General features: G+C 53.8%; 1 protein-coding gene and 1 long non-coding RNA gene across 8 annotated transcripts in view; one reads left to right on the top strand and one right to left on the bottom strand.

Moving 5' to 3' along the window:
* Positions 1-25,289, bottom strand: part of TTC7A (tetratricopeptide repeat domain 7A) — a 144,891-nt gene that overhangs the window by 26,314 nt on the left and 93,288 nt on the right. For all 7 annotated transcript variants that reach the window (XM_038551218.1, XM_038551220.1, XM_038551223.1 and 4 more), the window contains exons 12-15: positions 18,902-19,019; positions 17,617-17,674; positions 16,518-16,590; positions 14,541-14,701 (exon numbers count right to left, since the gene is read on the bottom strand). In XM_038551218.1, coding sequence (XP_038407146.1) covers positions 14,541-14,701; positions 16,518-16,590; positions 17,617-17,674; positions 18,902-19,019 — 410 coding nt within the window. The remainder of the gene's footprint in view (positions 1-14,540; positions 14,702-16,517; positions 16,591-17,616; positions 17,675-18,901; positions 19,020-25,289) is intronic.
* Positions 9,863-16,218, top strand: LOC119873671. The gene is made up of 3 exons (XR_005365896.1): positions 9,863-10,563; positions 10,676-10,895; positions 16,112-16,218. It is a non-coding gene; the product is annotated as an uncharacterized LOC119873671 (long non-coding RNA).

Raw genomic sequence — 25,289 nt, 5'->3', positions numbered from 1 at the left:
GAGGTCAGGATGGTGTGGGATGTGGGGATGTGGCCCTGATGGGGGCTGAAGGAGAGGAAACCACCACGAGGCAGGACGACAGGAGGGGGCCGACTGCTTTCTCCCTCTGCCCTGGACACAGCAGAGACCATCAGAACACTGCTCATCAGATCCAGGGCGTGTGTCCTGCCGTCCCAGATGTTGGCCCTTCAGTTTTTGGGGAGTACTGGGGTCCTAGGGAGGGTCACGGCAGCTGGGGACACTTAGGAAATTCAAGGCAGTGGCAATTTACTAGCAGCTACTGAAGTACTGCATTCTTTACACGGTGGTACTGCCAGCCGCACTGATGCACACCAGCTGCCCCGGCAGCATGTGAACTTGGCTGAGCCACTGAGGCCCAAACAAGGCTGTGACTCCGGTTCTCACTGGGTGGTGAGCAGTGAGGCCCTTTTAATCCTGGCATCGCCGTTGGACAAACCCACCTGACAGTCAGGCCCTGTACTTGATCGCTGCCCAGTGGTTCTGCTGGCCCATCCGGGGTTGGCACACGGGCCCTCACAGAGGTGGAGTCCTGCAGCGAGGCAGGGTGCATCCTGTGATCTGAGGCTGCAGGCACCGTTCGAGGAGGCCAGCGTTCCCCTCTGACCTCCCTCCCTCGGAGCCCTGGCCCCTCACCTAGTACGGAGACTGGGCCTCCCACTGTCATGAAGGACTTCAAGGGCCTCACTCAGCTCCTTGCTTCTCACACCCTGTTTTTCTTAGACTGTGACTGGCTGCTGGAGAATGAGGGTCAGGGTACAATCTGTTCCGATTCTCTTTTCAGGGGAGGAGGTTTGGGTTCTAGGCAAGTATTCCTTTTTCTTCCTCACTTTTCATAAAAAATGCATGAGCCTTTTCTGCCCCTGTCCACAGGACAGTCAGCACCCTTTTCCTCCATCCAGCCTCACCTCTCCATATTCATCTCCTCTTAAGTCTGACCTTAATTAAATTCCATCTTCCCTGGGTAGCCTTCCCCAGACCCTCAGGTGCCTCGTGCCCTTCTTGGAACATCTGCTAATGTGGCTGGCCTACAAGGTCCCTAGAGCAGAAACCATGGTCCCCACAGTGTGGACTGCATAGGCCTTGGCAGAAATGTGGTCTTTGCATCCTGGTGGGCAGCTGCTGGGGGAAACTGGCCCTGCCAGCCTCACTCTGCCTTCCTGGATTCCCAAAGGGTCCATCATTCTGCAAGTATTAGGAACCTCTGCTTTAGGAATCTGGAGTAGAAGACCCAACTTCCACCTTAGAGGTAACAATTAAGTGCTCAAATGACAAACTACCCAGATAATCAGGTGCTGATTATCAAGTGACAAGTTGATCAGACTCAGTGCAAGGAAGAAAGAGATAAGGGATCCTGCTGGGGCTGGTGTTTGATGAAAAGAAGGGTTGGGGGGCATAGGTGGGAGCTGAGGGAGAGAGGTGAAGCGCGGGGAAGGGGGTAACCAGAGGCTGGAGCAGCTGCTGAGAAGTGAAAACCCCTTCCCACAGGCATGGGGAACATCCAGGCTCGAGTCCATCCAAAGGCTGCCCCTCCCCTCAGGCAGCTGGTTCCCAGGACAGTTCCCTGAAGCACTCCCCTGGCACCCCATCTCCTCCCACATGTCACCTCTTCAGCTCCCCTCTGCTGGACCCCTTCCTCACCTCCACCCCCTGTCTGGTTCCCCCCACCCCCCAGTCCCTGAGCGTCAGGATGAGTGACAGACCCGACCACACCATGTGCCTAGAACAGAAGTGGCTGCAAGCGGAGCTGGCATACGGTGACTTCTACCAACACAGGCTGTTATCCTCACGGCTGCTGACATTCCATTAGCGTGAGTGACCCAGCGCGGAATTTCTCAACCAAACCACATCCTTTCTGGGCTGGGGCAAGCACTCCAGCAGTCACCCTCTGATCGGATCCTCCACTCCCAGATCTTGGATCCTAGGAGGCTCTAGATTACCTCCTGAGATTTCCTGTCTCACAGCAGAGCACTGCCAAGAGGGATCTTCCTCAGCAAAGAACTCTGCCCGGACTGTCTGTTACATCAACTCAAATGGCTTTGTGCAGCGACCTTCTATTCCTGTCACGCCTCCCCACGCCCTTGGGTGCCCCGGTGCTGCTCATACGGGTATTATTGGCAACCTGAACTGGGGGACAGGCTCTTGGACTCATCTGTGCCCTGCTGCATGTCATCGCCCTTGCTGGGACGCACCCTTCTCCTCGAACATCAGGCCAACTCCTAACCAGATGTCACCCTCTGACTTCCTGTGTGTCCTCATGGGGGCTGTATTCCCCTCCAGGATACCCTTCACTATGTTGGACTTGGTCATTCACACACCTGCTGGCAGGCCTCTGGTGCACTGCTGAGCCCCCTCCCCTCCTTCCCTCTCTTCTGTCGCAGCACAGGGCCTCTCTCTATCCCGAGTGCCAGGATGGATGGCCTGGTTCTTCCCACAACAGCATGAGAAGGCTGGCTGAGTGCTGGCATGCCACTGCAGCTGGTGGGCGACACTTCCCAGAGCCATGCAACAGGCCGGAGCCTCACCGGAACACGGTGCTTCCAGGCAGGGCTTTGGGGAACCTGCTGGGCGTGAGGGCTGGGGGATGCAGGGGGCAAGCCTGGCCTCCCCACCCCTTCAACCAGCTCAGTCCCTGGCATGCCTGTTTTATATACTGAAAGAATTCTATTTTACTATTTTAATTTAGTGGTTTTAGTCCTCAGAGAAGCCCCAGCATGACCACCCCTGCCCTTCTCTAAGTATTCAGTAGTCTTTGCTTAGCATTTAATTACATAATCTATATCTCTAGATATTATCCATCTATAAATCTATATATTTATATACTTATCTTTTTGTCACATAGGCTTATGAGTTTAATAATGAAAATAAATTCGTATCAAGCATTTTTAAATTCAAATAATTTAGAAACACCTCGTGGCCGGTCCTACCTACAGGTGGGAAAGACACCATCTACCTCGTCCTGTGTCCTGTCATGCATCCCCACCTGGATGGCAAGTACTTGTCGGCCAGGGCCCTGTTTCCCGCCAAGTCAGGGTCCTCCTCGCCTCTCCAGAGCCCAGCACAAGCTGAGCACACAGTGCCTGCTCAGTTCTGCGGAAATATGTGTTTTTACAACCATCTGGCCACATTCAGGGTCTCGCAATCCGCATTAAATCAGAACTGATTTCTGACACCATCACTTCCCCTGCTGGGTCCCAGTTAGGACGGAGGGGAGGAATCTGCTCATGTGATGCTTCATAACTGCAGAGTGGGTTATGGTGCCACACAGCAAGCAAAGTGCTGGCCGAGTCCACTTGGAGCTGCCTGGAAGCAAGTTTTACAGGGCCTGGGGAGGAGCAGGGGGTGTTCTGGGCAGGACATGACAGCGTCTGGCTCCTTACGATTTGGGGGTCTTCATCCCAGAGGACAGTCACCCAGGCAGAGCCAGAAGTACAACCACGGAGTGTCCCTGAGGCAGCGGCCCTCCCGGGAGCAGAACGGCCACACCGCTGACCCTGTACTGTGAAGTTGTTTCAGAGTGGACAGACGCTGGCCCAGGAGGGAGAAACCCAAGCCAAAGTCCCAGCTCCATTGTCACCCAGCAGGGCATGTCACAGGCTCCAGTGCAACAGGAGTGACGTCTCCCACCAGGTGAACTGCCATGACCTATATGCAGCCACTGAGAAACGCACAGCTGCACTTAGTCCTCCGGCACAGGCCTGCCCCGCGGCTGGGGGAAGGGAGTCCTGCTCCCAAACTGTAGGCCTAGTGGACCCAGCAATGCAGTCTCTAGGCCTTGTGCCTCTGAGGGCTCTCAGAAAGCCCTCGACCTCTGTGGCCTGTCTGGGAAGGCAGGCGGTCCTCCTTGTAGCTCCTGGGGGTTAAAGAAGGGTGTAGGAAAGGAAGGGGATAGGAGGGGGTGGATGGAGGCCCAGCCCGTTAGGTTCAGGTGAAGCAACCGTGGCCATAACCCCCTCTTGTAAGCACTTTCCTATTTGTTCCACTGGGGAAGCCCATGTGGAATAAACACCGAGGTCTTACGAGACTGAATGCCCTTCCCACGCCTTGCATCTGAAGGCAGATGTGAAAGTGAGTGTTTTCTCTGGGGAAGAAGAAGGAGCAAGAGTCCATATAAACACACCATGAGCTCTGTCCCACACCAGGGGTGAGGCTGCCTGGGTTACGGGAAGGAGTCCTGGGTCCTGGACTCCACACTCCGGTCCAATCCAAGTGGCATGTGTGCCCTGGTCCTTGTAGGCCACCTCATGCCCAGGCTTGGTGATCCCTCAGCCACCATCCTCACCATGCGCTCATCTATTGCCATGCTCTGGTCAAGGCCTCCCGTGTCACCCGCACAGTCCAGCACCCCAGGGACACACACACACACACACACACACACACACACACACACACAGCCAGTGCTTGGCCAATAAACAGGCCCAGCCTCTGCTGGGCCACGAAACACTTCAGCCTTGTGTGAGTCTGCATCTGGGCCAGCCCTCTTCCTGGGGGTGTGGGAAGATGCAGATTAGCGAGACCAGCATCTCTGGGTGTTCCCACCGGGTACCTTTGCCCATCTGCCCAGCTGCTCAGGCTGGGGGGTGATGGAGGAAGTTCCTGAGAGATGTGCAGTCAGCCTGGCATCTGTCTCCTTCTCCTCCCCCCTCTCTTCCTGGGCCCTGCCTGGCCCATGTTCCCGGGGCAGGATCAGCCTACTAATTATTTGTCAAAAGGATTAAGATTTGGAGCTGTTCCCATCTGAGGCAAAGACAACTCATTTTTCCCCACTGCCAGAAAGAGGAGATATCTTAGGGTGAGCTTCCCTAGAACTGAGTGAACATGAATCCTTCCAAAAAATGTTTTCTTAGGAAAAAAATATTTAGTAAATAGGGGATATTTTTGTAAAGATGGCTTGAGCTAAGCAAGCACTGTCCTGGGGTCAGAGGTCATCTTGTCCACTCTCCCTTCCCTGGAGCCTCGGATCATTCTCTCCTGTGTCCCCTCCCCGGCCTCTCCCTGCAGCACCCCGCTCCTGGTGGTAGAGGAGAAGGTGCAGAGCAGAGGCGGCTGCAGGAAAGGACATGGGCTGTGTAGGGCACGAGCACCAGGAGTCCACATCTTCCCTTTCCTGTTCCTGAAAACGGCTCCCTATAAAATCACTCAGCACACGCAATCAACGCCTGAGTGTGCCCACTGCTGCCTACCTGAAGGGGCCACCTTGGGCCTGTGGCTGTCCCTCAGTTAAACGGGAGCACATTGTGCTGCAACAGCCACCCACCCCATCGCCGCCAGTCTTCCCTAGCAGACCCTGTGCCCGGCAGGGACCATGGCTTTCCTATCTGTACCCCCAGTGACTGACCTAACGTTGCTCAACAGATCTTTGTGGAATAACAAGAGTCTGAGCCACAAGGACTCACCGAGGCCTCGGAGAGCTGTGGGCGGTTCTCGGGATGACAGACGTCCAAGGAAGGGGGCTGCTGTGTCCTGCACAACGGTCCACTCTCCCCTAGTCCCACCAGCCCCATCCCTCCGGCTCCTGGCCCTCGTGGGAGCCCCGCCACGGTGGGGGAGGGGGTGGTGGCAGGTGTGGCAAATGCACAGAAGGGGGAATTATCTCTTTAAAGGACAGTAATTAGTAATTCCGGCTGATGGCTGTGCCGTGCTGTTTTAATGAAGAGTTCTATTTTTACAGAAAACACATAATTGAGTGAAAAAGCAGGCTATTCTTTGAGTCAGGCGGCCACGCCTCTGGAAAGTCTAACTCTTGGGCCAGGAGGCCAGAGCCTGCCCCCCGCGCAGAGTTACACAGGAAGAGGGCCCCATCCCACGTGCCCCAGGCCCGACTCGGTGCTGAGAAGCAGCTCCTCATCTGATGACCCAAGTTCAAACCCCAGCTTCCCTTTCTTCCAGCCATGTGACCTCTGGGGCAAGTCATTTTAAATTCTCTAGAACTTGGGACGCCTGGGTGGCTCAGCAGTTAAGCGTCTACCTTCGGCCCAGGGCCTGATCCTGGAGACCCGGAATCGAGTCTCACATCAGGCTCCCTGCATGGAGCCTGCTTCTCCCTCTGCCTGTGTCTCTGCCTCTCTATCTCTCATGAATAAATAAATAAAATCTTAAAAAAATACCAAACAAAACTCAGAACTGGAGTTTTGTGTCCGTAAAATGGGAATGATGGTATCTATACCGCCGGGGTGGGGAGGGGGGACTATTATATATAGAAAAATCTGTACAGAAAAGCCTAGCAGGCCTCTAGGAAATACAAGAATGGTTAGCAAGGAAAGGCTGGCTCATGTTTCTTTCCCACAGTGAGGCCCGCGGCACCCCGTGGAAAATTGGCCAAGGTCTCTCCCCTTGTCTTCCAGTACTCCCGGTTTACCTTCTCGTCCTACTGCTCATTGCTTTATACCTCCTCGACCTCCGAGTTTCATAGTTGCTATGCCTATTGCTTTTGCTCCACCCCCAATATTTGGTCCTGCATTGCCTTCTTATTTGGTCAATTTTCCTTCCTGGGGTATGCCTGCTCCTGCACCCTCAGAGAGAACAACTGAGGACAATAAATGGAGGGAGAAAAAAGGGTTGGGGGGAAAAGGTGAAAATTACTCATTTACGTTTTTATATTTGAAATCCCATTAGTTTAGCACTAATGTGCCTTACATGATTGAAGATTCAATAAAAATTCTAAAGTTTGGAAAAAAAAAAAAAAAAAAAAGAAAAAGCCTAGCAGGGGGCTCGCACTTCCTAAAGCACCTGATCCAGGCTTGCCCTACCCATCGTTACCCAGCCCCTGGCACACCTCGCTTATGCCCTCACTGGTAAAGTGGGAGTAACGGCGGTTGCTGTACAGGTCCCCAAGGAGATCAGGGACTTAACACACGTGAAGCGCTCGGAGCAGCGCCTGGCACAGAGCAAGCACTGGATACGCTGCTGTTTTACTATTACTGACGCTCATGGGGTTCAAGCATCTCAGGGCTGTTCAGCCTGCCACCTGGCTTGGGTTCTAGCCCCTGCTCTGCCCTGTACCAGCTGTCTGACCTTGAGATATCCTCTAGCTTTCCCATTAGTTGTTTCAAGTAGGAGGGCTATAAGGAGCGAAAAATAAACACATCCAAATAAAACAACAGGGTAAGTGGAATGAGGGTTGTAGGATGCCAACATCCCTATGGGCTCCATCCTTCCCTCCTGGGCAACGAACAAAACAACTCCCCCAGTCTGCCCATCGGAAGGTCTACTGGGGTGTGCTGGGTGTCTAGCCATGGGTCCCCCACAGTGAGGAGGTGGAGCAGGCCTCTAGGAAATACAGGGCACAGGCCTCTCAGTCTCTGCTCCAAAGGTGCTTCCACCCATGAGGGGAAGTTCAAACAAACCATAAGAGAATCCAGTACTCAATCAAGTAGTTCAGTTTTCAGTTTTGACCAATAGAGGTGAGCGATGGGGGGCTTCCAGGCCCAGTGGTGCGGGCAGGGTGGCCCAGCAAGGATGACAACGACCCAAAGGTGGGGTGGGAGACCCAGCTGACCAGGCACAGAGGCCCCACTCCTAGAACAGGATGGGGGGCAGGGGAAGGGAAGGAACAGGCCCTCTGGTAGGAGTCAGCCCACCCCTTCACCCTCATTCAGGTTGGAGTCACCTGGCTCCAACACCTGGCTCTAACCTGTGGCCTAGGGTTCAGGGCAACACGTGTTGCACACACTCCTCTAAATTCCATGCCTCTGGGAGACTCCACCAGGGAAACTAACTGGTTAAACTCACACACATGCTTTTTGAGGGTATTATTTTGAAATAACTCTAACAGGGAGTGACTTCCCCCTAAGGTGGAGGGTCAGAGTGAAGCCCAGCTTTCTTACCTTCCTCTAGACTAACCCCTAACAGGAAAGGGATCCTGTCAGCAGCTCGTAGCCCTAAAAACCAATAACTTTCCCTTGGGTCTGGAGCATTAACTGACCCACATACCCTCATCTTTTGAGGCTCACACTGACCCACACCGCCTCTTACCAAATTCATTCAAAATGAAGTGACCTTGAAGTATTAAAAACATACAGCCAACAAACTTCTGCTTCTTGAAATGAGTCCCTCTTTGCTTCAAGGGCCCTGCCCTGAGAACAGCCTCAGGGCCTTTCTGAGAGCAACCGCACCTAAGCAGGCCTGTGGCTAGCTGGACGGCAAGGCCTTCTTATCTATGCTGACCCACAGGCCTCAGGCCCTGCTTCCCTTAGCTGCTGGCTACCTCCTGTTGTTTCCAGATGAAGCTCCAAACACAAACACATGATCTTGACAGATAAGAACACAAACCAAGCAGAGCCTTTCTATGACCAGTCAGGAGTGAAAGAACTTCCAGAAAAAAGGTCCCTAGGTGGAACAAAGGGAGGGTACGAGATACCAAGAAGCTAACACCTTGGTCTTGGTCTCTAATCTCTGCTCAGTGAGAAGATCCTTGGGACTCGAAGACCACCCACTGCAGAGGGGAGGCCAGCCCCGCCTCATGGGCAAGAATGCCCGCTCTCCTAGGGGCAGACAGGCTCGGTCTTGGGGCTGGGCCACAATGCTTGCATCCAGCAAAAGTTGTCAGCTGGGAGCTCGGGGAGTGAGGATCAGCAAACCAAGGGCTCGAATCACTTTTGCAAAAAAAAAAAAAAAAAAAAAAAGAAGACAAACAAGAAAACCCTGCAAAGGATACCTTCCTTCACTTCCTCTCTACCCCAAACAAACCAAACAACCTGGGTCATGGACCCTCCTGTGGAGCACAAGCAGACCGGCGTGGGGAGACCGAGTCCCCTGACTGCAGCGTCACATGGAGCAAGATCATAGGAGGCTCCACAGAATAACCAGCAAGGGGAAATGCTGAATGTCAAACCAGCTTAGCTGATGAGGAACTGACCTTTGGGGAAGAAAGTGCTGGTGCCAGTGATTATGCCTGGCTTAACACTTCCCTCAGCCACACGGCCTGCAAGTTTAACCCCTGGCTCTTTCCTCCCCGGGGGCTGTGCTAGCCAGAGATGTTTAATGAATCCAGCAAAGTGACAAACTATGTTTGTGCTAATACCTTTGATCCCAGCCCCCTCACTGGAGTGTTGGTATTTTAAGTGTCTTTTTGATCTACCATGAGTCCTTAATAAGAGCCGTCCAATACACACACCGGGGTTAAGTCAGAAATGGTAACGCAGGCCCTGGACTCCGATCCCTCTGCCCGAGTGGAATGCACCAAGGGAAATAACCTGAGAAAAAGGTGAGGCGGGCCAGGTAGATCAGAGAGGTGCCCTTGAGGCCACAGTCAGCCTCAACCAGAACCAGCCAAGGTCTGGCCCCAGCTCATGCCTAGTTATCAGCTCAAACATTTTCCAAAACAGCCTAGGTTTCCTGGGGGAGATGGCTGCACCGCTAGTTTGTTTACACACGGCAAGCTCCGGCTTGCTGAGAGGCCCGTATGATTCCCGCACTGGGGGAGTGCCCCCCAGGATCTTCCAGGTCCCCCTGGGGGCCTGGGCGGGGCCAGGCGGAACCTCCCCAAAGGGCCTAGCGCCCCCACAGGGTGGGGTGGGAGGAGGTGGTCTTGGCAGTCGCCATCGACCCACGGTCTGGCTTTGCAAAACCAGTCTGGCGGGCTGCCAGGTCTGGGTGGGGGCCGTGACTGACAGGCTGGTTATTGGAAAGCTCCCATCATCAAGCCTAGGAATTTTGTTTGGTTGCCATGGTGACTTTCACTACAAGCGCCCTGACTAAAGCACAAGGAATCTGTTACCTAAAACCAGTGCCCCCGGAGCCCCAGCCTCAGGAACCTGCTTATCGGTGGCCTGTTCCCCTTGACCCCATATTCCGTCCCGCCCCAGCTGAGCCTCCCAGCTGCCTCCCTCCGGGGCCAGGGGAGCACAGGCAGCTCCAAGCTCACCCAGGACCCGACCACTCACATCCCCGGCCCCGGCCCCGGTGTACGGAGGGAGTCTGCTGCCCCCCTGAGGCCCCCTGCAGGCTGGCCGGGGCACATGTGTCGGGGCTTAGTCGGGAGCCCTCAGGATTTCAGGAAGCTGCTGGGGTGTCTGGTTGCCCCCGGGGCCAGGTTCACACTGTCCCCGCGGGGCCATCGGTCTCCGCCTCATCACGTTTCTGCCTTTTAAACCCAAGCCCCGTTAACTAAAGGTCAGCCCACAGCTCAGCAATCAAGGTTCTCTGCTTTCTTTCTAATCCCTGAATTCGGGGGTGGATTTCCAGAAGTTCAGCTCCACAAGAGCTGGGTTTTTCTCCAGGAGTCCTGAGCCTTGTCTGTAGGAATGGGGGCCTCCTGGGCCGCTGAGGAGCTTCCACCTCTCCCAGGGCCTCTGCCCTCTGCCTACACCTCCGGGCGCCCTCCTCTCGCTCTGCACCCACCGCGCACCCCACCCTCAGGTCCCACCTGCTGTCTCACTGTCGGAGCTGCCTGCCAGGTCCCTTCACACTGCTGCCCTGAACATGCTTCTAAACCAACTGCAAGACCTTCTTTTATCGGAGTCCTCCAACAGGCCTTAGGAGGCAGCGGGAGGCAGGGCAGGTGGCAGTGTCTGGCACGTGAGCAAGCTGCTGGGAGCGGTGCAGGTAAGAGACGCACGACCTGGCGAGGGCGGGAGCCTCCCTGTGACCCTCATGTGGGGCTAAGCTCCTGTGGAGAGGGCTGCATCCCACCCACTGGCCTGCCCCCCTGTGCCAGGCCTGCTCCACCCTCCACACCGGCCTGTCAGCCGCTTGCTTCACTAAGACAGCCTTTGGGAGCCGATGCATGGGCAGGTTCTGCAGAAAAGAGGAGCCTCTGAAAAGCCTCAGCCCCTCAGAGCAGCCTTCGGGGGACTCTCGGTGGCATACAGAACTCCGGTCCTTAAGTGCCCTCAAATGGAGACCTCGCTGGGGATGCGGAGGCCAGGGTGAAGGAGGTTTGACTTTTTCTTGTTTTGTTTTGTTTTGCTGCAATGGTATTTACTGGACCGGCTGTTGAATTATCTGCCGTGGCAACAGCTGGAGCCACGCGCAGCTTGTTACCGGTGCAGGGAGCAGCTGGAGAAGCAGGGCAGTCTCAGTTGAAGAGCAATGACATTTTTCAGTGATCCCTGGCCGGTAATGGGCTCAATGACATTTCCTGCTAATCCATGGGTTTCTGTACTCTGCTGTTCCATCTGTGGGGAAGAGTGTTGCCTCATTCGCAAAAAGCCATGGTCATGCTCTATGGTCACTCCAGAGCTGTGTGGTAGGTGAATTTTCCACAACCCCTCCCAACCTCCTATCATATGTATTTTTTTAAGAGTTGATTTTTTTCTTTCTCTCTTTCTTTCTTTTTTCTTTTTTTTTTAAGATAACAGAAATGTATTGTCTCAATAGTTCAGGACCCCAGATATACTCTATATTTTTTTTTCAGTTAGTTTTGCAGCCTTTTAGGGCTGGCTCCAATCAAGATGGAGGTCCTCATGGTCTTGGAGGGGAGGGACTCACAGTGGCTTAGAGATGAAGAATCTGCTACTGGTCCTTGGATGGGCAGGCTTTGTAGAATGAGGCATCATAGAGAATGGGATGCTCTGGTCCCCAGGCCTCTCTACTGTGACCCAAAAGAGAAGAACCCTAGGGATGGGACTCAAAACACTTTACCTCCTTAGGCTCAGACCCCAGAGAGGTCTCCCTGCTGTCAGCCCCATGGCCCGAGCTCCTGATACCGCAGCAGGATGGGGCAGCTGTATTCTCATGCAGAACCTGCCCCTTCAGAAGGCTCCTGCCTACAGAGGTAGGGACACAGTTGACAGAGGGGCACGATTATGCTACAAATTAACCAAGAACACAGTCTGCACTGGGGATAGGCTTGTCACTTTTTCTGCGTCCCATAGAGGATATGCTGAAAGCCATCTCCCTGGATACACGCACATAGGCACAAATGTTACGGTTCAGATCTAGGCATTCTTGGAGGCCCAGAAGCCCATCCATGGGCCTCACAAGGAGGAGTCACCAACCACGCAAGGACCACCTCTCCCCTACCCCCCATGAAGACACTTGCAGTGAGTGAAGCATTCCCTGATGAAGGAGTCAGCACCTGAGTGCTGGTGAGGACGGTGGGGGTGGGGAGCACCCTTGGGGGAAGGGCACACATGCTACCAACAAGAGGGGAGGGACTGGGGACAAGGGGGCTTCCTCACCCAGCCCAGGAGCCACCTTCCCTGAGGCGGGTCGGAGGTTAAGGGAGAGCCAGAGTGCTGCCTTCTAAACCCAACACCAACCCCTCATGCCATGGGTTTCCAGCAGATTTTCCAAAAATGCCATTAGGCTCTCTACATGAGGCCAGGGGACAAGATTTTACCAGCAGAAGGCATTCAGCCCAAAAGTTAGGAGGAGACACTGCAGTAAGATGTCAGACACTGGAATGGGAGGCTCCCTGCTGGGACGCAGAGCCCGTGGAAGGGCCAGGTGGCAGCACGAGAATCCCTTGCCCTGTTTCCATCAGGATAGCTCTGTTCCCCTTGCTCCCAGAGAGTCTCCAATGCATGTAAGATTTCATTCAGGAAAAGGACTTGCTGGTCAAACAATGGCTGATGCCAGGCCCAGCCTCTCTTTCTTGTGCCACACACTCTGACCTGGGGGCAGGGCAAGGAGCCCTCCCCACTCTAGGATTCTAAGGTTTCCTTAAGGACAGTTTTTGTTTCCATCAAAGCCTAACTGACCACAGAGTAAACAGACACACACACACACACACACACACACACACACACACACACACACGGCTAGCAGCAGACAGTGGGTCAGACTGCCTGATAATCGTGAGAATGGAGCTTGAAAAAAGCGAGGTAAACAGGTATTAGAAGAGGAGGACCTTTGTCCTTAGTGTATTTTCACTAAAAGTAAAAAATAAACTTCTACACGTAGGTAGGCCTTGCTGTATTGTGCTTGGGATTAATGAGACAAGGTAACTAATCTCTTGTACACACACGCTGTTTTATCTGTGTTTTAGTATTCCCTAAGCTACCTGCCTTTTCAAGTGAACTGATTTCAATTTTAGTAACCTCTCAAATGCAGGGTTGAGGCCAAGAGTCAGGGCCATCTCCTGAACACAAAGAATGGGCTATGTCAAGTTCATGCATCATCTCTACCTACACCTGGCTACAGGCGGCTGAGACCCACCTGGGACAGGAAAGGTCAGGAGTCAGGGTGCTGTGGGCAGGGAGTCAGGGTGGCCTAGGAAAAGCAGGGCTGACCTGCGGGGTGAACGCCCACCCTTGGCTTTATTCACTGGGGCTTGCTCTTCAGTGGGGCACACTGGAAAGCTTACCCTAAAGGCACTCTGCTGCTCCCAAAACACCTTTCTTGAGCCTTGGTGAGGACAAAGCCTTCTCGCAAAAATCACACGCAAAGCTACCCATGGCATCCTCTGAAGGAGGCCAAAGGTTCAGGAAAGCCAGCTCTGTCCCTCTTCGGCTAGGGATGGACAGAGGCAGATGCCCAGGCTCCTCACACAAAGGGAGACTCGGACTGGGACAATTGCAGCTTCCCTTTATCACTTAACACAGCGGTGGCACCCACCAATTTCACCTAATTCTTTGTGTATCTGTTTTCATTGCCAGTGTGAGTCACCCCTCAAGGTAGCCAAGACCATGCTTCTTCCTGCTGTCTGAAGCGGACAGCCCCTAGCTGGTCTTAAATAGCCCTCCTTCAGACCTGAAGGTGTAATATGGTAGGAATGGGGGTGTTCAGGGACCCCTTATCCTGGGTTCACGGGATTCAGAGAAAACGATCTATTATACCCAGTGTCACAGGCCTTGGGGGAGGGGGGCAGAAATAAAAGATGACTGACTTCTTTGTTCCCTCCTGCAGAGCAACACACCCTACTGCCTCAGCTGGCCCAGCATGGCTCTTGTTCCCGTGCCCTGGTTGGGTGGCAGTGGGTCCTCTGTGTATAGGTGGGGGCAGAAAAGTCTAGTTCTGCCACACCCACCATGGCCTGGGCCAAATGCAGCATAAATCTTATTTCAAAGAGGGGAATCTAGGCAGTGTGGCACACCGGGGGTGAGGAGTTGTCAAGGATGGAGGGAGAGGCCAGGACTGCTCTGGAAGGAGAGAACCCATTCCCCCCAATACCTGTGGCTTGCCTAGAGGCAGGGAGATGGCTCACTTGGCCTCCCCAGTCCAGGTCCAGTCAGTGTTAGAATCTCATCCTTGGCTGGCTATGCCAGGGTTATGATTAAGTTACATGAGTCAGTGTCCCATGAGGCTCCAATGCAGAGCCCGGGGTGGGGTGGAAGCAGCTCAAGCACATGCATTTGAACACCGTCTCCTCTGTGACCCACGTAGTCCCCGTGAGCCTGCAGCTGCTGCACAGAGCTTGCCACTCCCCACCTGACGCCTCCTGGCATGGAACGCCAGAGCTATTCTCTGACCCTACAGGTCTTCGCCCCACCTTGCCCCTCCAGTCAGCAGGTGTGCATGCAGCAGGCACTTAATCAGTGTGTGCTGGCTGACTATGTGGCAGGGTGGAGGTGTGAACAGGCACCTGTGTCTGAGGCAGGCCAGCCTCCAGGCCCTGGCAGTGTTGACAAGGAACTCACTTGAAGTTCTCAGGATACTCTGTGATGGCCATGTTGATGACGTCCAGGGCATGCTGGTAGTGCTTCTGGGCAGAGAAGAGGAGCGCCAGCAGGTGGAGGGCGTTGGCATCATCCCGGCACACTTTCAGGGCCTCCTGCAGCTGCTCGATGGCACTGGATATCTGCCAGAGAAAAGTGCCAGCTTAGCAACCTTCTCCAAGGCCCGCCTCCCCCAGGACTCTGGTGCCAGAGCCGGCCAATGAAGGCACAGCAGACTTGAGCGAGACCCTGGGCCCTTGGGGGCGGGGTGGGTGCTCTGATGAGAAACCCCATCCCTAAATACCATGGCGAGAGGGACTCACTGTCCCAAGTCAGGCTCGGGAAGCCACTGCTGCTTGGGGGTAAAGGGGAGCAGGTTCATGGCATAGCATAGAGGTTCTAGGTGAATGTAGGGGCTGCAAGGAGGCCCCTCAGGTCCCTGGGTGCAGACCCAGAGGTGGCCTCTCCTCTGCACCTGTTCATGCAGTGACGGAGGCCTCATCTTGCTCAGGAGCCCACAGTGGCAAGAGCTTCAGCTCTGGGGTCAGGTGGAGGCACGGATGCCAGCCCTGCCACTTCCCAGCTGGAGCCTTCAGGTGACCTCTCTGAGCTGCAGTTCTTAGCTACAACGTGAGGGTGATGGTCATGACTGTGCCGGTGGCTGAGAGGGTCAGACAACGTAAGGGAATGTCCTGCACCGTACCACATGTGTAAGATGTGCCCTTCCCTCCCCAACCCCTCAGAGCCCAGGCAGCTACCAAGCAGGTAAGATGTCTCCTCCTCATCCTGACGGGTGTGTTCTCTTACGCCCTTGGGGCTGGTGACTACATTGGCTCTTGCGCCTCTGTCCATATCAGAGACCTATTCTCCCAGGAACCTTGGGAGTCTTTTCTAGAAAGTCTTGCTCCTTACCAAACCTTAAACAGGAGACTCCCATGCTCCCCAAAGGGTCTACGGTGCAGCCAGCTGGGGCGTTCGGTTCCCTGGTGTACCTGGCCCCAGCCGGGTCTCCACCCAGCCTCTGTGCACGCACACACACCCTGAGTGTTAGTGCCAGGCCCAGACTCCTTCCACGGGAACTTCCTTTCATGGAAAGTTCAAAGAAAGTGAAGGAGGCTAGGTTACTGTGGTCACCTTTCAGTTTGTTTGTGCCTCCCCAAGGCCATTCCTCCCTGCTGATTCTCCAGGGTGAAGCCCATTATCCTGGGCTGAGTATCCAAATCCACAGCTGTCACTGCTCATGCAGCCACATGTGTTCTGAGCAGGATGGGCTGCAAGGTATCAGAGACCCAGGTGGGCCAGGTCTAGCCTAGAGTCCATGCAAGAGTCCTCAACTCCCTTAAGCTCCCCAAGATCTGAGGTCCCCAAGGGAGCTGGGTGCCAGGCTCCACTGGCCTGGCCCAGCCACCATTCTCTCTGGGTAGACAGACCCCATTCATCAGAGGTGGCTGAATAATTAAAGATCATGAACTTGACTGGCAAGACAAGCACTGGTGCCTTGACAGAGAACTAAAAATAAAGTGGCTCCAGGTATTTCCGACTGTGTTCCTTAGAACGCCAGAGCAGAGTGACGTTTCTTGGTGAACAGTCGCAGAGAGGTACCAAGTGCTTCGCCCAGGACTTGGAAGTCAGGAGCCCCGTGGAGAAAGCCTGGTGGAAGGTGAGTACAGAAATCCTTCCTGTGGTCACTCAACAAGTTCTCAGGAGACCGCACTGTTCAAGGGGGTGTGAGGGCAGAGAACAATCCCTTCCTCTGTGCCCACCATGTGCTTTACCACATTTTCTGACTTAATCCTTACTAGGTCCCTCGGAGGTGGGTACAAAGGTGCTCACGTAATAGACAACAGAGACTCAGACAGGTCACGTGACTTGCAAAGGGCCACATGGCTGGTAAAAGTGGTACCAGTAGCAGATCAGCAGCACTTAGGGACCTGGGAGTTAGGAAATGTGACAACCCACCTGGCGGACGAGGGCCAGCTGCAGGGAGACATAGAGGATGACCTGGGGGTCACCGGGCGCCAGCTGCTGGGCTCTGTGTGGGGAAAGGCAGTGACAGGTCAGTTAGCAAGGACTGAGCACCCAGTGTGTGACGACAGCCTCCAGCAGGCCAGCCCTGTGCTGGGTGCTGCAGGGCAAGAGGTCGGACATTCTCAGGGGGGTGCCCGATGGGAGATGATGGTGGCAGCCCACAGGCAAGCAAGCTCCAAGAGGGGACCATCCGAGAGGGGAGGACTGGGCAGTGGGGAATGCTCCTCGCCTCTAGGCAACTGTTGGCCTAGCTGAGGCCCTGTGGTGGCCTTGTATAGAGCCTGGAGCCTGACCTCTCCACCACAGGACAGAAAGGAACGCTCCTGTATGTGGAGGGACTGGGAATGGCTTCGCTGGGAGAGAAGCCTTGGGAATGAAGAGCTGACCCTGGTAGCTCCATGGGGATTGGCTGGAATGGAACTCTTTCACCTTGAGGGGCTGGATGTCCTATGTGTTCCCACAAAGATGGCATAAGGAGTCTAGGGCAGGCCCCAAGCCAGCAGCTTCCACAGCAGTACTTGGGGGGAGTACTCCACAGGGGAGGGGCTTCTCTGGCATCCCCCTCCCTCCTTCTCTCCAGGATCTTGGCTGCCAGGACATCTCTGTGAGGAAGGCTTGGGGGGTTTGGGGGGTTGGGAGGGTCCTCACAGCCCTCAAGTTGAAGAGGGGCTAGGAGGAGGCAAACACCAATTCTGAGCCCTTGCTACACCTAAGGCACATATGCAAGGTGCTCTTCTAACTTCATTTCACATAATTATCCCAACAGTCATGGGCTATGATTCCCATGTTAGAACCCCGAGCCCCAGGGGGTAGGGGCTGAGCCTGAAGGGCATTCCACCATCAAAGGGCTTGGCCTGCCTACCCAACCCCACAGGTCTGTCCCTGCGTCCCCTGGGGGCTCTCAGCCTTGGGTTCCTGGTCAATAAAATGGGGATAGAAACTTTTATTCCGTCTATACCTGAGGGTCTACTGAGAGAAAGCATGTGAATGTGCCACCCCGCGTCTCTGCTCTGACGGGGGCCCTCCTTACCTCTGCAGCGTCTGCAGTGCTTTCCGGTGCAATTCATCTTGCTTGGACTTCAGAGTTGCTGCAGGAAGACAGGATGGAGACAGAGCCATGAAGGCTTGCTGCAGGGGTGCCGACCCAGCCCTGTCCCATCCCAGGGCACATGGGCTCTGCAGGGTGGAGCCCGATTAGGGTCCCATCCAGCAAATGCTTACACTCAAGCAGCTGTGGACTGATGCCACCTACCACCCTAGTGACTGGGGGAGGGTGTGGGATGTCCACTTGGCCCAGCTTCCCAGCATGCCTCTTGGCATACCAGGTCCTTCCACTCCTTTGCCTTCTTTGCCACATGAGCCTTGAGAGACAGGCTCCATGGCCTGATGCCTGCCTCCTTGGGCTTCCTTACCCATAGGCCTCTTCTTTTATTTTTTAACCATTTTAACAAATTTTGAGTGTTTTGAGTATTAAATTTTAAAGGCAGGCGTTGTTTTTTTTTTTTAATTTTTATTTATTTATGATAGTCACACAGAGAGAGAGAGAGAGAGAGAGAGGCAGAGACATAGGCAGAGGGAGAAGCAGGCTCCATGCACCTGGAGCCTGATGTGGGACTCGATCCCGGGTCTCCAGGATCGCGCCCTGGGCCAAAGGCAGGCGCCAAACCGCTGTGCCACCCAGGGATCCCAAAGGCAGGCGTTTGAAGCCTTAGCTGCACACAGAACCACTCAGTAAGCTTTAAAATGACTGGTCATCCAGGTCCTAGCCCAGCCCTGGTCAGATTACTCTTCTAGGTTTAGGCTGCATGGGACCCCACTACTCCCCCTCTTGCAAGCAGACAGATGTAGGTGGCTGCCTGACTGATGGGGGGACACACGACTGAGGTGGCAGGGTTCAGGAGAGAATGCCAGGCTTGAGTGGAATCCATCCTTCAAGTACAAGTATTTATCAAGCACTAACTGTGTATCCAGCACTATGCCATGTGTCAAGGGATGTTTAAAAGGCCCCAGAAGGTCACAGCAGGGCTAAGGGTAAGACCAAAACAGAATAAAGACACTGTGGGGTCCGACTGCGAGCCCCACAGAGGTTCCAGGGGCAGGTATCAGCTCTGCTGAGGACCTGGGGCCAGGTCACAAAGGGTGGGAAGCTCCACAAAGAGGGCATGTGTGAGAGTGATGGAGTCTGGGTCAAAGAGTGGAAATGAGATGGAGGAGTGTGTGAGTGTGTGTGTGTGTGTGTCCTCAATGGAGATGTGCTGGGGACAGGGCACAGGTGGGACAAGATGCCTGGGAGGCACTGGGGCCCTGGCACTCACCGTCAGTGGCCTGCAGGCTGTATGTGAGGCCCAGTGCCAGGTAGCCCTTGGAAAGGAACTCCCCGGCTTCCTCCCTGAGGTCGATCACCATCATGGCAAAGCGCTCTGCTTCCTCCAGCTGCAGAGAGAAGAGGTACAGGTCACGGGGAGGGGAGGGCTTTCCTGGCCTCAGTACGCAGGCCGCTCCATCACCAGCCTGGGACACTCAGAACAGCAATTCCTCATGTGTGGGCAGCACAACCAGAGGCCAGGTGGCTTGTCTGAGACCACATGACCACTAAGTGGAAGAAAAAGGCTGTTTCCTCTCTCAGCAGTTCCCTGCAACCCAAGGGCCTGTGCGCAGGGTCACAGGGTGCTACCTCTCACAGGAGAAACCTTCCCTTTCCCCAGACAGCTTAGCTCCCTGAAGCTTACTCTGCCAAGAGCACAGACCCAGGACCAGGCCCGTCTGTGACAGCCCCTTTCATCATCTGGCCTCTGTTCGTCTGTCCCTGCCCTGTGCAGCAAAGAGAGAGAAGCCAGGGCCGGCGGGTGGGGGGTGGGGGGGCAGGCAAGGCTCTAGGACTGGGTCTTGGGGACACTGCCAACCCTGCAGAATGGGCAAGGTGCCACTCTGGCTCTGTCTGTAAGCTCGCTCCCGGACACAGGGAGCTCAAACTTTTCAGAGGAAAAAGGCCTGAGGCTGTTTTTGTCCTGGGAGAAGGAAGAACCATTCCAGTTGGAAAGGGACCAACTGGCGCAGGTCATGTGTGCACATACCATCACACATGTCATGTGACATGAAGAGGGGCACCCACAGCGGTCAGGCCAGTCAGGGGACAGCTGGGGGGTCTTAGCCATGCCCACTCATGGCCACAGACCTCCTCCTCAGCCCAGGAACATCATCTGTCCCTGTGCCTGGCACACAGTGTGCTAGTGTTAGTGTCAGTGAGAACAAAGATTGGCACCGCCCCACAGCTAGGGGGATCATACCCAAAGCCCCACTACCAGCCAGATGTCAAGGCCTCTGAGTGAGGCATCTTGCCCCAAGCAGAGGCCCATAAAGTTAGTCAACCAGGGAGCTAGATTCAAACCCAAGTTGGCTTCTGGCCCTCAGGCCAGTGTTGCTCCTGCTGTTCTTATCCTTGCAACCCTACCCTGGCTGGAGAGGGGGAGCTCTGTGCATCTTGTGAGCTGACCACTGGCCACGGCCAGAGTGCTGCTGGACCCTCCCTCCCTAGAAGCTGGAGCCGAGACCCTGAGACAGAGGCCATCAGCAGAGGGGAGGTGAGCTCGGTAAGCCTGCCCTTTGCACATGGCCAGGTAAGCTCTGTGCAGGGAAAGGGCTGAAGGAGCAGAGAGCACATTGTGCGGGGAGAGAAACAACAGAACCAAAATACAAGGAAGCGGAGCATGTGAGCTGACAGCCCAGACAGAGCGGGCAGGAGGGGATGCTGAATCCCTCTGTGGCCTGTCCACCGTCCCCGATGCATGCTGGCCTGGGCAATGCTCCAGCCCCCTCGTGGTGGTGCTCTGGCTGCTGGCCTGGGTTGCCAGCCGGCCACCTCCAGGTTGGTGGGCTGGTCACTGCGAAAGCAGGGAGTCTAAAGACCTAAGCTCTGACACTATCAGGCCCCAGGACTCAAGGTTTGGGGGAGACTGTAGCTCAGCTCAGGAAAGCCCTCAGCTGCCTGCCGCCCAGCCTCAGCCGGCCAGGTGGACCCAAGCTATAGCAAGATCGGTGTCCTATAGTACCTGGCCCACGACCTGAGGCAGTGGGGTGGGTGGGTTTTGGGGGGGCCCTAAAGTCAGTCAGGTGGAGAGAAAAGCACTGAAAGATGAGTTCCCAGACACAGGTTCTGATCCTGGCCCAGCACCTGACAGCTGTGGGGCCTGGAGCAGACCATTTCTATGCCCCAAAGGTCCTCTTCTGCAGAATGGAGACTTGGACTCCTCCTCCAAGGGCTCTTCTGCACAAACCTCCACCCAGGCTTCTGCAGTAGCAGGCTATGTGATGGGCGCAGCTGGGGAGCCCCAGCGACGAGGGGGTGGGATGCCTGGGTGAACTGGCACACAATCCCCACAAGCTCACCCCACACGACAGGGTGGCTCTTAGTTAAGGCTCCATGATGTGATGCTGGCCTGGGGGTAGTAGAGCTCCAAGAGAAGGGAATTTGTGTGACTGTGGTTGTCCAAGGAGGACTCACAGCAGAGGGGGGACAGGAGGCACAAAAAAAAAAGGGTTAGGTGAGCAAACTGCATCAATATCCCATTGCTGATGCAGCTCAGCTCATACACTGTCTTTAGGCATCAATATGCCCCATTCAAACAGGAACAAGCTGGCTTATAAACCACCACGTACAAGTTACAGAATCTAGAAAGCGACTACATCCGCGTATATACACTCTTCCCATGACCATGCCCTTCTGCTCAGCAAATGGTAGCTTGGCTCTCTTGTAACTCATGTAGGGAAGGTACTGGGATCAAGGCACAACAGTTACTAGCCAACAGGGAAAAGTCACTCTCCAGTTCATACACATATTCTGGGTTAGCAGAGCTTACCATACTTTAGCTTTAAAAAGTGCAAACAGGAGCACCTGGGTGGCTCAGTCAGTTGAGCCTCTGACTATTGGTTTCAGCTCAGGTCATGATCTCAGGGTTGTGGGATTGAACCCTGCATGGGGGGGGGGGGGGGTTCCTGCTCAGCGGGGAGTCTGCTAAAGATTCTCTCCCTCTGGTCCTCCCCCTACTTGCATTCTCTCTCTTTCAAATAAATAAATAAATCTTTTTTATTTTTATTTTTTTTAAAGATTTTTTTAAATGTTTATTATTTATGATAGTCACAGAGAGAGAAAGAGAGAGAGGCAGAGACACAGGCAGAGGGAGAAGCAGGCTCCATGCAGGGAGCCCGACGTGGGACTCGATCCCGGGTCTCCGGGATCGCGCCCTGGGCCAAAGGCAGGCGCCAAACCCCTGTGCCACCCAGGGATCCCTTTTTTAAAGATTTTATTTATTTATTCATGAGAGACACAGAGAGAAAGAGAGGCAGAGACAGAGGGAGAAGCAGGCTCCTCACAGGGAGCCCGATGTGGGACTCGATCCTGAGGCCCTAGGGTCACACCCTGGGCTGAAGGAGGCACTAAACCTCTGAGCCACCCGGGCTGCCCAATAAATCTTTTTTAAAAAGGTGAAAACATACATGCTTAGCTTGTCCAACCTGTGGTCCAGTCCGACCCCCAGGTCAGAAACCTTCCTCAGCCAGTATTTGCCAGCCTTGTCCATGTAGTTTAGGCCCAGTGTCCGCATTTGTCTCAAATCAAACTCAAAGCTTGAATGTACCGTCCTCACTTCAGCAGCATGTACACAAAGTTTGAATGAACCATGTCCCTATACGGCCAACACCGTTTTGGTTTCTGTTACCTACTACAAAGCAGTCTTTTTACATGTGGAGTCACTGCAGGGATTATGAAGGAAAAACACTGTCAATTCTCCTAAGTATGACAATATACAATATGATAACATCCAGTATCTACATACACAGGTGCTCTAACTGCTCTGTGGAAGGGAAAAAATGCTATCCTAGGAAAAAACAACAACAAAAACCCCCCAAACAAAAACAAACCCCAAATTTACATTTATTTTAAATATATTTTAAAAACAAGAAATAAGTATTTTAAGTGTATATATGCATATAATACCTACACGTACACACACATACAACTACATACACAATGCACCATTCCCCTTCATCTAAGACACGAGGGGCAATCCTCCAGCCTTGAGTATGTGGCTTTGTTATTTTTGTTCACAAGCACTAAAAGCCCAGCCAAGTCCAGAATCAGCTCCACACTCAGGAATAAGCTCTCCATGCAGACAGCAGGGCAGCCCTGAAGCTAAGAACGAGCACAAGCACTGGGAACAGACTTCCTGAGCTCAACCCTGGTTTGGCTACTTACCAACTGTGTGACCTCAGGCAACTCACCTCGCTTTGCTATGCCTCAGTCCCCTCTTCTGTAAAATGGGGCAACAAGTGTCTGCCTCATAGACAGACCTCCAGTTGCTGGGAGGACTGAATGAGGTTAAGACACAGTAAATGCACAGAGCAGTGCTTGAATAAATGTAAACCATTATTATTAGTTAGTTAATTCCTATCAAAAATTAGTTGGGGGCAGCCCGGGTGGCTCAGCAGTTTAGTGCCACCTTCAGCCCAGGGCGTGATCCTGGAGACCTGGGATCGAATCCCGTGTGTCAGGTTTCCTTCATGGAGCCTGCTTCTCCCTCTGTCTGTGTCTCTGCTTCTCTCTTTTTCTCTGTGTCTCTCATAAATAAATAAATAAATAATCTTAAAAAAAAATTAGTTGGAAGCTTCCAGGATTTCCTTAGGTCTCAGCCTGACACATGCGGCAAGTTCCATCTGAGAAGAGTTCTTGTGACCCTTGTATGTGACCTCGCCGACAAATCGGGAAGTAGTGTCAAAGACCATCCCAGGATCCAGAGTGGGGTATGTACGATTGCCTGCCTTTTGTCTCTTGCTAACTTTTAGTTAGGAAAGGAGACTCTACACAAGGAGAAGCTGGGTCTCCACAGCCCTGCGCGGCCCACTGTGCTAGGTGGTCCAACCCTCTCTCTGCCCATGGTCCAGGACACATGTACACACACCCACTCACCTTCTCTTTGTCATAGTACTCACCCCTGCTGTGAGTAACACACTGGGATATTTCTGTCCTATTTTCTGATAGTCTATTCCAATTTTTTTCTTATCTTTTTTTTTAAAGATTTTATTTATTTATTCATGAGAGACACAGAGAGAGAGTGGCAGAGACACAGGCAGAGGGAGAAGCAGGCTCCATGCAGGGAGCCCGACATGGGACTCGATCCCCGGTCTCCAGGATCACACCCTGGGCTGAAGGCGGTGCTAAAACCGCTGAGCCACCTGGGGTTGCCCCCAATTTTTTTCTTAAGAAAGAATTCTAGGGGCGCCTGGGTGACTCGGTCAGTTAAGCATCTGACTTGATTTTGGCTCAGGTCACCATCTCAGGGTTGTGAGATCGAGTCCTACATCAGGCTCTGTGCTCAGTGTGGAGTCTGCTTGAGATTCTCTCTTCTTCTCCCTCTGCCCCTCCCCCTGCTCATATGCTCTAAATAAATAAATAAAAATAAAATTTTTTTTTAAAAAAGAAAGAGTTCTATTTCACAACCCACTAATAGGTCTCAACTTCTGATGTGAACGCTGCAGCTCTAAGCCAGGGTACGCCCATCTTCGGCCACCCCTGTCCTCTTTCTCCCAGGGACTACCTTACTTGGCCTTTCTAATCTCCAGACACTTCCTCTGGTGACCTCAGAAGTCAACAGCTGGTGGCTCTGTAGTTTGGGGCTGATGTCTCTGCAAGATTAGCTCAGGTTATAGTGCTGGGCCTTCCTTGCTCATCAAAATACCTCCAAGGTGATGGGTTTTTTAAGTTTTCAACCACTCTCCTTCCAGTGATATACAGCTCTTTAATACCTCCTCTACCTATGGTAGCCCTGTAACTTCACCACGAACCCCACGTAGAGACTGCACCCCCCCCCTCTCCTGCTATTCTAGAGCAGTTTAGTGCTGCCCTGATGGCACAGGTGGTAGAGAGCTGAAGGTTCTGGGGCACAGGTTGCTTAGAGGACCTGTCCAAGGCCACCTGGCTGCTGAGCGACAGGACTAAGTATCCAATCTAGGTCTCCTGAGCCTACATCTGGGTCTTTCGGAGCTTCATGATTCATGACTGCCCTCTGCAGTTGTTCACTTTCTTCCTCTCTGACCACATGGGAAAAGGATGCACTGAAGGCTGTAACACTTGGACCCTTTGCTTTGGCTTTCCAGAAGTAAGAGAAGTGTTCCCATGACTTCACAAGCTCCGACGGCTCTCTAGTCTTCCTAATTTGGTCCCCACATCGACAGGCCTCTGGCCTGCACACTTGGCTCTTGCTCGGCTGCCTTCCTCTTCAGGGGCTGCCTCATCCACCCGGCACTGAGCCAAAGACGTGATACCCCTGGCATTTTACCCTTTCTCCCTTCTTGTGAACCGGAGAAAGTTCCTTTCTGAGCCTGCAGTGCCTGTTTCAACAGTGCCTCTGGTTCTCCTTAGGTCCTTCCCCGGGGGGCCCAGGACCTGTTGCGAACTGGTCCACTGAAAATTCACTCTTCCCTTCCTGAGAGAAACAGGACAAAATCTCCTTATTTCCACATCCAGTGGCAGGACTGCTGGCATTCTTTCTTCCCTGCCTCATAAACCCTCAACTTGTCTTCCTGGCTCTGGCCATCCCTGAATCTGAAAAATGAAGGTAAAAACCACAAAAGCACCTCCCTTCTGAGAACTCACTATCTTGAAGGGGCTTTCGCAGGGATGGTGGCTATTCACCATGTACCTGCAATGCA

Source organism: Canis lupus, chromosome 10, assembly GCF_011100685.1.
Source record: "Canis lupus familiaris isolate Mischka breed German Shepherd chromosome 10, alternate assembly UU_Cfam_GSD_1.0, whole genome shotgun sequence".
NCBI lineage: Eukaryota > Metazoa > Chordata > Mammalia > Carnivora > Canidae > Canis > Canis lupus.
Note: the sequence above shows the minus strand (reverse complement) of the source record. Positions and strands in the feature narration are given on the sequence as shown.